Source organism: Cariama cristata, unplaced genomic scaffold (assembly GCF_000690535.1).
Source record: "Cariama cristata isolate BGI_N322 unplaced genomic scaffold, ASM69053v1 scaffold6148, whole genome shotgun sequence".
NCBI lineage: Eukaryota > Metazoa > Chordata > Aves > Cariamiformes > Cariamidae > Cariama > Cariama cristata.
The window spans coordinates 69,072-82,443 of NW_009630553.1; the positions used below are offsets into that span (position 1 = coordinate 69,072).

General features: G+C 38.8%; 1 protein-coding gene across 1 annotated transcript; it reads right to left on the minus strand.

Annotated features, from left to right (window-relative positions):
• Positions 1–486: 486 nt before the first annotated feature.
• Positions 487–12,424, minus strand: LOC104165827 (GRAM domain-containing protein 4-like; the record flags this gene model as incomplete). The annotated part of the gene is made up of 9 exons (XM_009705580.1): positions 487–784; positions 1,776–1,844; positions 3,520–3,604; positions 4,706–4,799; positions 5,265–5,412; positions 9,314–9,468; positions 10,739–10,848; positions 10,947–10,990; positions 12,329–12,424. Coding segments are annotated over 9 exons (903 nt in total), but the record flags the coding sequence as incomplete, so codon positions are not given.
• Positions 12,425–13,372: the final 948 nt, after the last annotated feature.

Here is a 13,372-nt window from a genome sequence, read left to right on the forward strand (position 1 = left end):
TTAGGAAAGGAAGATATAGTTACAAACTTTTTCCTCCAATTCAAGTAATTTAAACATCTGTATGCAGGAAAAATTGAACCTAACCAAAATGGTAAAATATCCTTCTTCAATGCAAGAATTAGCAAGAAGGAGTTATTTTAAATGCAGCTATAAATCTGGAAATACTAAGATGCTAATACTTCCTTGGTGTTGCTATTAGTTTTAATAAAGACCCCAATTAAAAACTCTGAGCCGAAGAAAGAGACTTCAGGCTGCTGCAGTCATCATTCTCATTCTCACATCTTGGAGAAAAAAAACTTAAAATAAAGGGACAAATGCATCCCTAGTAATATCAGTGGAGTTAAAGGGATCAACATGTTTCACTTCATTATTTAGACAGTTCTCCAAGTATCTTCCCAACTTTTAATGTCAGTAAATAAACATTAAAAGTGCTTAATGTGCAAGGCTAATAGTGATGATAGCACTTTCACTGTTTTGTTTCATTTTGTTTTTTGTTTTTTTTCTTACAAAAACCTTAAAAACAAACATGAAGGCATATATAAAATACACTTGATTTATGTAACAGATAGAATATAAACCACCAGACAAGAAAAATTATTGCGAAACAGATGAGGATGTTCATTTTTTTCACTACCAAGTTGTAAAATAAGAAAGTTTCCTTTAGATCTTCTAAGACAAGATACTAGCTCTCACTGCTTGATGATGCAGAGGTTATTTTCACATACTGGTTGAAAATTGTCTCAAAAGCTTCATCTCTGTGTACCATGGCACCAAACACCAAAGGCTAAATGACAGAAAAAAAACACATCATGTCAGTCCAGAAAAGAAAAATCTTCCCCTAGGTATAGTTGGCCAAGTCAATAGGAACAGGAGATGAACTGTACTCAAAGTGCGTTAATAATGACACAAGAATCCTTTTCTCTACTAAATCCTTGGATATATGGCTGAGTTTCTAATATTTTTCACTTCTTCATCTTCTTCCTAAACCAACCATGGCATAAAATGCACCTGTACAGACTATGAGCAACAGAGAACACTGTAAGGCACTTTCCTCTCCATCTGTTCGGTGCATGACTTTTTCCTGACTGACCTCTGCCTTCATTAAAGATTTCTAAAAATCCTTATCAGTGCCTCTTTGTTTTGGCTCATAGAATATCTATTTAGATAGATCAACATTTTCAACCTCGTAATTCAGAAGTACCTCTCAATATCATACAGCGAGCAGGAAACCTGGTACAACAGTCTCATGACTTGGCAAAAAGTTATAAGTAAGTGACTAGTTTAAAATAAGGTTCAGTCATATGTTAAGAAAAGCTTCTATTTGAGGCTTAGAGAAGCTTAAATCTTCAGCATCAGAAGACTGGAACAGGAAAATTTCATCTGAGGGTCAGGCCCTTCCACCCCAAAGCCTCCTCACCCACAGATACTCTCTATCCATCAACTTTTTGCTTCAGACTGCACAGCCTCCATGCTCCTGATGAAGGATGCTGGGGAACGGTCAATGGAATTCATGAAATAATGGAGCAGAAAGGATGGAGAAAATATTTCTGCAGTTTTACAGTAAAATAGTCCAGATGCAGTAGAACAAGCTCAATGTTTAATTCATTAAAATTCTGAAGACAAATATACTGAATAATAGAGAAGGGAATTTAAAAAAAAGAAAGAGCTAAACACTGGCATAAGGAAAAAAAAAGCCTTTATGCTGGTGCCAGCCAGAGAAGGAGGAAAAGGGCATGAAGTCAAACATAGCACTACAGACACAGTCAGCTACTTACTTTTTGTGTAGATGGTGTCGATACAGCAATACCCATCCCTGATCCCGGGAGAACAGAGAGCACTTTATACTAAAAAGAAAAAAAAAAAACACAAATGAAAGGTATCTTTGGTACTGAACAACTGCAAAAGGTGCTGAGGAGGTTACACAGCTCGTCACTGGTATGTCCTCCCAGCTACAACTAACAGATCTCTATTAAAAATGAGAAGAGGCCAGATGGTGTTCTCGGACCTGGGAGTTAATGGGTACAGCATCATCCACAAAGCGAGAACCTGCCTCTCCTCTTCCTCCCACGCACCACGGCAGCACCCAGCCTGCCTCCCAGAACCAGCCCTGGCCCCAAACTGAGCACTCTGTCACCGCTACATGTGTGGGAGCTGGCCCAGCCGCGATGCCAGGGACCACACCGGCAGCTGGATGGGATGGTGCGGGCAGGTAGCACACCCCAGCCCTACCTGTACGTGCGAGTGTGCCTGTGAGTATCACCTAGAGGTTTCCCTAGAAGTAACATTCATCCACTGTTTAAAGGAGCAGCAAGCAGACCAGAAAAAGCTTCTTTTTCAAAATTAAATAGACAAAGACGGTATGTATAGGTTGGTTGTTTCTTTTTTTGAAAGAAAGTCCAGAAGGATAAGAAGGAATACAGTTGGTTGAACTGGGGAACATCCCCAAGGAGGAAGAGACTCTGAGTCTGACCTGTGTTTCCCATCTCCAAATAAAACCAGGCACAGTACATTTTTATGCTTGGCTGCATGATCCCTGTCTCATCTTCATTAAAAAAACTACACAGATGCAAATGGACCTTTATGACAGTAAAGACATACTAAACAACGAGCCAGCATTACTTCAAGTATGGTGTTTAAAATTCATCAATATGAATTATTAATTCCAACAGGAATGTTCAAGTTGAGCATAAGTTGTCTGCTTTACAGACATGTGATATAAATAGAAGGAATTAATTTGAAAATCTGGAAATACTTAAGCAGTAGACACTGGGGCTGAGGTGTTTCTTTGCCCAGCATGATTTAATCTGTGGCACTCAGTTCCTCAGGATGTAGTAGAAAGCAGGGGTGTCTGTATTTAAGAGTGGGACAAGTTCAGAGAGAGTAATAAAGTGACATTAAATGCCATATAGAGTGATGCAAAGCACCAATAAAGCCATTGGTGACTGCAGGCTGATAAAACTCAACCAGAGGAAGGATGACATCGTACTTGCCATGCTTCCAACCATGCACTTCTTGCCTCTATTAGTGATGAGATCCCAACTGGATGAAACTCCAACCCAATTCAGTCTAGCTACTCTAATGATTTACTTTTCTCCACTGACAATAACCCTTCCTCCCTCTGAGGTACCTACTTTTAAGATGGTGCATCTACTGATATCAACACCCAAACTGAAGTTAATATTACACAATTCCTGCTACCAATAAATCTTCTTAAAGCCTACACAGCTCTATTCAACGTGGGAGTTAAGAAACAACACAACTTTAATTTTACAATAATTCAGGAGTGTAAGTGTTTAGTAAACTACTTTGTCTTCATGCTCATAGCAACTTTGCTTGTAGTGAGTCCAACTGGCTCAACCAAGCAGTTCTGGGAAATACTCTTGATCAAAGAATTATATTTTACTTATAAAAATTATCAATGGTATGCTTTTTTAAGATAACCTAAACAGAAAAACAAAACATGACTAGCTGAACAGAAAACCAGCTTTCTCCTCTATTTGCAACACAAAACAGACATACCTTCTGAATATCTGTTATATCCGTTAGCTTTATAACTTTATTTCTTTTAGATGAGCCAGATTTGGAGCTTTCAAAGCACAAGTAACTGAAGACAAGGAAAGAAAATGGTCATTTTGATACAGTATTCTAAAACAAAGCTCTCAATACCCCTCCCGTCACTTCTGAAGTTTGAAATCTCAGTTAAAATCAGCTTAACAACAACAACAAAAAAACCAAACAAACAAACAAAACAAAAAAAAAAGAGGTGCACAACATGCAATTCAGCTATGCCTTCTAATTTAGAACAAACATTTGTAAATTCTAGCAACTGGCTAACGTGTCTGAAAGCCCAGAGCATACAGTATGCACACACACACACAAAAATCTTGTATTTATATTACTGCACTGAATGGTTAAACCTGACAAGCATTTTAATGACACATGAAGCACGTATATCCTTAAACAGTTGAAACACCAAATCTCAAGAGGCTTATAAATCTTTTACCATCCTAAAAGAAGATTAATGAAAAACACTGCGTTAGTTTCCTGTTATTGTGATGCGGACAAAAGCTCAGATTTCTAAACACTGGAGAGCGCTCTCCATCACTAGGTGACATTGCATACAGATGAGCTTTACTTCCATTCATTACACTCCAAAGGAATTTCAGTGCAAGACCTAAACAGTAGTGATGATAGTTATTCAGCCCTGGGAGGTTGGGGGTAAGGATTAAAAAAAATAAAAATCAAGTACTAGTTCTGAAACAAAGACCTGATTTTCTATTTTCTTTTTGTTGCACATTGTTTCAAGGAAGGTATACCTTAAATTTGCTTTAAAACAAGAAACTAAGAATATTTGCCAGATAACCATTGATCACAACTCTCAAAGTACACTTAGCTTTTACGTTTCTTTTTTAGTATATACATAGTTAATATGTGATCCAGATCAAGAACTGCAGCTACTAACAACTGACTACACAGAGTTACTCTCCATTCCTATGCAAGCCTTTCCAAGGCAAAATAACATTTGCTATGTGTTACCACGTCGCAGATTCACCTCTCCCTCTCCTATGGTGCTTTCTTGAGGTTTAAAGCACAATGAAAAGGCATTTTTGTTCCAAAACATTGTTAAAGGATTACTTTTAGATTCCTGTTTTTTAACGTCTGTTGCATTTCCCTCCTAAGAAATGAGTGGAAAGCAGTAACTCACTTTTCTGTGACATAAAGAACTCCATTTCTGATGTAGTCTGTAGGCATCTTCCTATCTCTGTTAATTAAGCAACAGCGCCAGCCATTTTCACACACTGAAAAAGTCATAACAAGAAATCTTACTTCAAGAAGTAGATAGACAAGCATTACCCCCAAGAGTTTCCTTATAAAACAGCAGAAAACACTGAAAATTAAACTTTAGATACCTAAAACTAGAAGCATTTACAAAGAAACACCTAAATAAGGTGTTTCTAGACATCATAACATCTGTTTTAACATTGGTTTTAAAAAAATCCAAAACAAAAACCATCCACACAATTATTCCCTTTAACTTGACTATGCCATTTGCATTACCACAAAACGCACACCAGGCTGCGCATTCTTTCAAAGAACTGCAAGGAAGTGGAATGAAAGAGACTGTCTCCATCCATCCTATTTAAAGCAAGTCTTTTAATCAAAAGCTTATACCTGTGCGTTTCCCAGAAAGGGAATTCAACTTTAAACTATCCTTGGCTTATTAGAAAATACTCCACTAACGTAGCCTTCCTGTTGCATAATACCTGCCAAAGGACGCTCATTTTCCGACAGGTTAAAAACTTCATGGAAATTCCCCCTCTTGGTGGTATGAAAACGACTTGTCTCTTCATCTTTGCTTATTCCAGTTGGGGCACTTGAGCCCACATAACTTCTGGATGCTGCTGTTTGGAGCTGCAGAAAAATAAACACGATTCCAAAATTTGAACAACAACATTTAAGCTGCGCTCCTAAAAATAACACAGCTAACTACTCTTCCTAAAAAAAAAAAAAAAAAATAAAAAAATATCTGTAATGCAATCATTGTCATTAACTACTTCAATAAAGTTAACTTTGGACTATTGTACTATACTATTGCTATAGAACAAAACTGTAATGTGCTATCTGAACATAAACTTCCAAAGTGCTGCCCTTTGATGGACACCCTTTGCAGGGTTGAAAGCACATGGTGCTAAATGCACCTGTCTTAAAATACTATTTTTCTACAGTAAAGGGTATATCTGATTAGATACAGCGAAGTCACTGCACACAGCTCCAATTGTCATACCAGTAGGACTACTAACAGTTAATATATTATCAGTACTTGGCTTGTCTTCAAGAGACAGACCAAGCACAAAGTATTATCGCACACAATAATTTTAGAAAGAAAAAAGAGCAAACAAAGAAAAAACCACACAGAACTGCATAAGCTCATTATGAATAAGAATGCTGAAATTGAAAGGAAGTTTTCCACACTAGGATCCATACCTTTTCATGCCCTGACAGCTAGCAGGAAAAGAAACAAACAACACAAATGTGACAGTGACAAAAGAAAAAAAAGTGAAGTCTATTTAACAGTATAATACATAGAATAAAACATGAACTGAGTGACACTGCAAGATCTTACTAACTACACACAATGAAGGCAATTAAAAAAAAAAGAAGTTATCAGCGGTTAGAGCACACCAGTTCAATTTATTCGGGTTGTGTTGGAGCCATTGATCTTTCCTTTGCTTTGAAGTTGCACTGAATTTTGGGAGTGTTGACACGTGAAACAAAATCAGAACGGTTGTCAGCACCCTTGGCGGGGGGGGGAAAGGTAGCATGGAGTTCTCGGAACCAAAGTACTTGAGTAAAATCTACTTTTAAACAGAGCTCCTGAACCACTGGAGACTGCCCTAGCAAACAAGCCTTACTTATGGAAGGACGGCAGGCAGTTTCTTTCGGAAAGTTTGCCTGCATTTGCTTTTTCATCTTGGTGGGGCACCACACAATTCCAAAGGCTGGCTTTTGTCATCGAAGCATTAACACCTCCGTTCTTAGCCCTACCATACACATGCAGTTAAACAACTGGCAAACTGACAACATGCAAGCTCAGGACTATGCCCTTCTGTAAAGGCTTGATATTGTCGGAGGCCAACCAGCCTCCACTACTTTTTTTGGCACGTAAGTTGGCAGCACTCGACACTTCGCAGGGTTTAGTGCTAACAAAAGAAATCCGAAGCAAATGAAAAAAAATGCACACTGCAATTGCTGACTAGAGACCAGACTGACAAAACAGGCACAGCAGAGGGTATTTACCATCCAGCTTTTAGGGTAACTGTAATACAACGATGCCTCGGGGGAAAAGAATAAAGAAAGTTGACATGGAAAGCAAACGGTTGATAAGTGTTCTATTGCTTCAGTTACTGCCCTTCTGCAGTGCCCTGAGCAATGACCGAGCCCCTGGAACCAAGGAAAATAATAGCTTCTCCAACAATTTGTGTGCAAGTAAAGATCAGATGAATTTTTTGAAGGTTTTCTTGGACAAGTTATTTGGCTCCATATGCACGTAACTAGGTGAAGCCCCATGGCCCAAAACATAAAAAAACGTCAGGGCAAGAGGTCTAATACTTTTTGCGTTGGAATGAGGATTATTCCTGCTCTCTGCTACACTGCTACCTTCCTACCTGTTACATAAAGAGATTTAAAAAAGGCATTTAAACTTCAGTACCATATCCCATCTGGTGGGTGAAGATGTGAGAAAGTTCTGCCCTCACTTCTAGTCCCTCTTAACACAAGGAAATGTTTACTCTACCCTTAAAAGAAGCAGCTAATTTATCTATAACCATCCAGGCTTGAGACAACCTATGGTCGATTACTAAAAGAAAAGCATCGCATCCAATTTTGATAAGTTTTAAATCTAACTGGAAGTGATTCAATTTGTAATGCTGAAAGAGTCACAACTGTCTAAAAACGTCACCAACAACCTGGAGATAGGAATACCTAGAGGTATTCCTTTTCACTTCATCTGTCATCAGCTTTTGACATACAAACTTTACCCATCAGATATTGTTGTCAGGATTGTTCTCTAAGGACATCGGGTCAGAGTGGTGGTACAGGCAATGAATATTACATTGTGTCTAGGTTGATGGTGTCTTGTATGCTGTTTAATGATAAGAAGCCAAAGCAAATGCACATATGCTGGCACTACATGCTTTTGGGCTCTGCCTTTTCTATGAAAAAAAATGAAAAACCTATTTGGTTTTCACCTTTTTGTACAAAAATCTATTTTTTATACTACAATGTTCCCAGAAATCTTCCAAGGGGTAAGAAAGTTTGTCTAAAATTATTAAGACCAAGTTAATGTTTTCAAAGACATTTGGAAGCAGATAATGCAGTTCTGCACATCCTTTACAGGCAGACAAGACAAGCCCATCAACTCAGACACAGCAGCACTAAAAATCCTGGTCACTTGTCAAAACTTAAGCCATAAAGAAAAACCAGAAGGGATAATTACTCTCTAAGTTTATGGATTCAAGTTCAGCAATTCAGAGCCTTTCCACCTCCGGGGCAGATTAGGAGACCCAGCAAAAAGCTGCCACAACTGCCACAGTATGTGCAAGATAACCTGTAAAGTCTAAAGGCACAGAAACTTTTAAACCTCTTTTCTGCAAGCAAGAGAAACACTGGCTGTGGACAGCTCTGTCCAAGCACTTATTCGCCTCTCTCGTCCCTTGCAAAACACCAGCAAAAGACTCACTTTCTGTCAGAGACTGTCCTTCTCTTCTACCTCCTTCTGAAATACTCAGATTACGCTGCAGTTATTTTACCACTAACTGCTCCATCGCCCCCAGAACCCCGTATTTTCTCTTCTTCATAGGTTAATAACCGAGGGTTCAGGTGTTTATCCCTTTTGCTCTCCAGTTGTGTACCCAGGCTGAATCATTGCTAAGTGCTGCACATTTTAGTCAGGGAGCTTATGACAGTATTCAGATGCTCCATAAATGCAATTAGATACTGTGATAAGAGGCACTAAACAAATGCTAAAATGGGATTAGACTGAAGCTTTATGGCAACTATTTTTATTTTTAAACTAATAAACATTGACAAATTCAGGGATACGGAAAAGCATGACTTGCTTTTCAGTTATCATGTCAGGCCCCGAAACAATTTGCAAAGATGCACAAAACACAACGCTTAAAGATTTAACTACGAGATTTTAACAAAAGAAAAATTTACTGTTGGAGTGCCAACATCGTGAAGTCGTTTATCAGCACTATGCTAAAAGGTCACCTAATACAAATAACCGTAAGACATAATGCTTAAATCTGTGAACTGCTTTATCACCTCTGTTAATGCTGATCCCATTAGTACGCTGCATATTATAGTCAAGCCTTTTTTTATTTATTTTTTTTAACTAACTGTTTGTCAGTCTACATAAGTATCTGAATTTCCACTGAAAAACATGTCTGAGAACAAAAAAGGGGAACACAAAAAACCTAAATTTTGACAATAAAATCACACAGAATGTATGACAGAGAAGTTGGTATGAATATGGATGGTGTCATTTTTGTGTGTTCAGCTTCATATGATTTCCAGTATATATATTTAAATACACATTTTGATAACAGATTCCTTTCATACAAGAAACAGAATCTATATAAAAACTCTGTGGATCTTCAAAATAATAAAAAATAGAACTAATATTGACTGTTAGGATTTAATTAACCTTCCCTTTAATGTGCGCTAGTCACTGGGGAAAAGGGAAAGGGAGAAAGGGATTTGATTTTTCAGGTGTTGGGAACAGAGGGACAAAAAGATTTATTACCCTTACCCGTCTTGACACTGTAGCATTAGATCTTTCTTTGAGCTGAGGATCTGTCAGGAGACTTGTCCAGATGATATAAGGAGTATCATACTTAGCTCTTAGTCTAGGGCATCGTTTGAAGATAAAATCAATAAGGAAAAACTTGATTCCAGCATAGAGTCCTGGAAAAAAGGTCACTTCACTATGCATGTTGAATGGGCATTAAGAACATCATTATTTTGATCATGTTTTAACAAATTCATGAATGAAACCAAATTCTGTACCTTCAGTCATAGTTCTAAATCATTCTCTTGGTTTTAATATTTTCATTCTTCTTTCAAAGACAGGAAATTATTTTTCTTTTCCTCCCCCCGCTCAGATTCCTTCCTCCCCATCCCCAGTTCTTTTAAACCATTTATGTAGCATCTTATTATGCAGAAGAACATTAAAATAATTCAAACATACGTTCCTTATTACCAGAAGCATTCTGAAAACATGATATACTTCCAAAACAGAAAACATGTCAGAGCATTCAACTCTGCAGCTCCTTGCAAGGATTTCAATGGCAACAGAGGGCTCTCATGTACTACATTAAACTATCTTCCAGTCCAGCATGTCCTCTTATCTTATACAAGCTATTTCCTTGCATTCTACCAGATTAAAAAGGGCTTGAAATACTCTCTCAAAACTTTACTGAATGCAATTCAGATCTCCTTCTAAGGGTCAGAGTAAAAAAAATAATCCTTCACACATCTAATTCAATTGCCATGTCAAGCAAACCTATGTTCATGTTAAAGTGAACGCAATTTGAAGTTCACTGCCACTAAAAGTAATACTCATTTGATTATATCATTATTTTGATTAAAAAAAGAGAGAATTCTTGGTTCACAGGATGTGGCTTCACATCTTAGAAAAAAGATGTTCTCACGCTGTAGTGAGAACTCTCTTTTCCCAATTTCCAGTTGAGACTTTAAGAATCTGTAACTTCACCCACAGTAATCTGTTCATTTTGTCCAGCCTATCCTCCAAGTTTTACAAGTAGTCCCATTAACTCTTCTATTTTGTTCCAACCCTATCATCTTCATGCCTTTTATGTGGTCCAACATATCTCATTTGCAAGGATGTATGAGTGAAAAAAACCCAAAATATCGGACCTCCCGGAAGCCTTATAGCTGACAGTCTGAAGAGCTCTAACAGGTCATCACAAACTTCTCCTCTTCAAGGAGTGAATGCATTATCCAGTCTTTTTCTATTATACTATGTATCCAGAGATGGTTTTCAAAATGCACACAACAAATGATGCCAAGCACAATGAAAATACTTCAAAACACTGCATTAATAAATAATGCAGGGTTTTCTTTCTTAAACTCTAAAATTCTCTCTCTAAAGATCACATTAAGTTTCAAAACATTAAGTCTAGACTGTAACAGTTCAATTATTTATTGCATTTACCCATTGCAAGTCCAATAATCCTGTAGGGCAAAAAGCAGGATGCAATAAAAGCTGCCCATAGAGTAATGTAAAGCTTCTGTGTTATTTCTGGCTGGACCCACATGAACAAGCTGAAAACAAAAAAGAAACAAAATTTTATTACGAGTGTTCCAGATATTGGTCAAGTCTTGTTTTAAGAGGAAAAAAAGACTCATGTCAGATAACTTACTTTTTAATTTTTTCCAGTATGTCTGCCATCTTGCCAAAAAGGTTCTGCATAAGAAGCAAGAGAATTAAAACCAAGTCCTGCATTATTCTGGTTTTTTGTCCACATAATAGAAACCAACAGTGTTATCTTACTCTGTTGGTAATAAGCAATTCCCAGAAGTGATTTAACTTATTTTGGGCCATTTATATACTTCACAACTGACTAAATAGAGAACAGAATAGCAGTACTCGGTGACTTCCATCTCATTTAACACCTTGCTCTGTAAGTCATGATTGATTGTTAGAAAAAGCTATTTGACCTCACTGTCACATGGAAAGTGTTTACATGACTGTAAATATTTTAAATTAAGCTGTCAATCTAAGAGTTAAGAGCTTCTGTCAGTAGGTAACAAAATGGGAAGTTTCTTCACACATTTCGAGAACTGAAACTTCAGGGAGCGGTTACTGAGTTCATCAAATGTTGGACTGTTAGCTTTTTTGGAAACACACCACTACCAGGTTTTTATAATACACCCGTGGAGTTACTAGATTCCATGTAATTCCAGCACCTGTTGATGCAAACTGACCCCTGCTCAGGACTGAGGGGGCTATTCAGCTATCTTCTCTGACTGATCCTTCATGTCAGAGCACCTGCAAATTTCATCTTCCCAATAGATTTCCAAAGGTGTTCATATAAACACATGCACTGCCACAGCGTATCCACTTGGCAAGAGAAAGGTAAGCTACTTTCAGCAGCAGCACATCATTAGACATGGCACAAGGCTGCAGTTCAACTGGATGACAGAGTCACTCAGCTGCCAGTGTAGCTCATCAAACTGATGGAGTTGGGAGAAAAATCTTCCTTCACCTTCTTCCACACACGTAGCAGATTTCAGGACATGTGTGGGAGGGGTGTTTAAAACATGCTACTTCAGAGATGCTCTACAGACTGTTGAATTAACATAGCTAAGCAGACAGTAGCCTTCAGCTAAATCTTGAAGGAATAGGGTCTCCTACACCAGTTTTGCAGCTAGTAGATTTGGGATATGGATCCACACTCCAGTGCACTGTTAAGATTTGCCACCTGATCTACATTATCAGAAGCTCATATGCACATATTAGCGGAAAAACTGTCAGAAACTGCTTCTGTTCCCGCCTCCAGACCTCACTCTGAGCTCTGCTCAGAGAACCTCACTCAGTTCTCTGAAGCAGTGTCCCATTTCAGAAGCTCAATGAATCTTACTAAGATCTCTATTGCTTGCAGGTAAAGACCCCCATGCAAGAAAAGCATTGCTTCCAGTGTTTGTTTTCACACGCTGCATAACAGTGTCCTTTGACCACCTGGACTATGAACCTCCTTGTTTCTAAGGAAGCAGTCGGAGAGGTCCAAAAGCAGCACAGTACCTGCGCCTTCTGAGCCACGTCTAGAACAAGCTGAAACTTTTCAGACACGGTCAGGTCCTCTTTTGGGGGTTCCTTGGGCAAGAAACAGACAATCCATTAATTTTCAGCTCAGTTGAAACTGATATTTTACAAAACTCCTCCTAACAAGCAACCGCTCAACATTCTTGGCAATAGTCCTCTCACTTTAAACAGCCTATAAATTTACCAAGTTTGTCCCTTGTTCCAGATCTACTCTTTCTGTCGTGCACTGCCATTGCTGGTTATCTTTAGATCTTGATGCTTTTACTCCATGGTGTATGCAAACACAGTAAGTCCTTGGAGCAGCATGATTACAATGGCTTTCAGTCTATGACCACATGCTTACAGGCCCGTCAGCCTAACTTTGGTTGCCTAGGAAGGTTATGGAGCAGATCATCTTGAATGCAGCACCAGGTGATGAAAGGCAGGTCCTCCTTGACTAACCTGATCTCCTTCTATGACAAGGAGACCTGCTTAGTGGATGAGGGAAAGGCCTTTGACACCGTTTCCCACAGCATTCTCCATCATCTTTGAAAGGTCATGGAGAACAGCAGAGGTGCCTGAGGACTGGAGAAAAGCCCATGTTACTGCAGTCTTCAAAAAGGGCAAGAAGGTTGGACTAGATGATCTCCAAAGGTCCCTTCCAACCCCAACGATTCTGTGATTCTCCTGAAGAAACTGGCTGTTCATGGCTTGGATGGGCGTACGCTTTGCTGGGTAAAAAACTGACTGGATGGCTGAGCCCAAAGAGTGGTGGTGAATGGAGATAAATCCAGTTGGCGGCCGGTCACAACTGGTGTTCCCCAGGGCTCAGTATTGGAGTCATTTCTCTTTAATATCTTTATCAATGATCTGAACGAGGGGATCAAGTGCACCCTCAGTCAGTTTGCAGACGACACCAAGCTGGGTGGGAGTGTTGATCTGCTTGAGGGTAGAAAGGCTCTACAGAGGGATCTGGACAGGCTGGATCGATGGGTCAAGGCCACCTATATGAGGTTCAACAAGGTCAAGTGTTGGGTCCTGCAC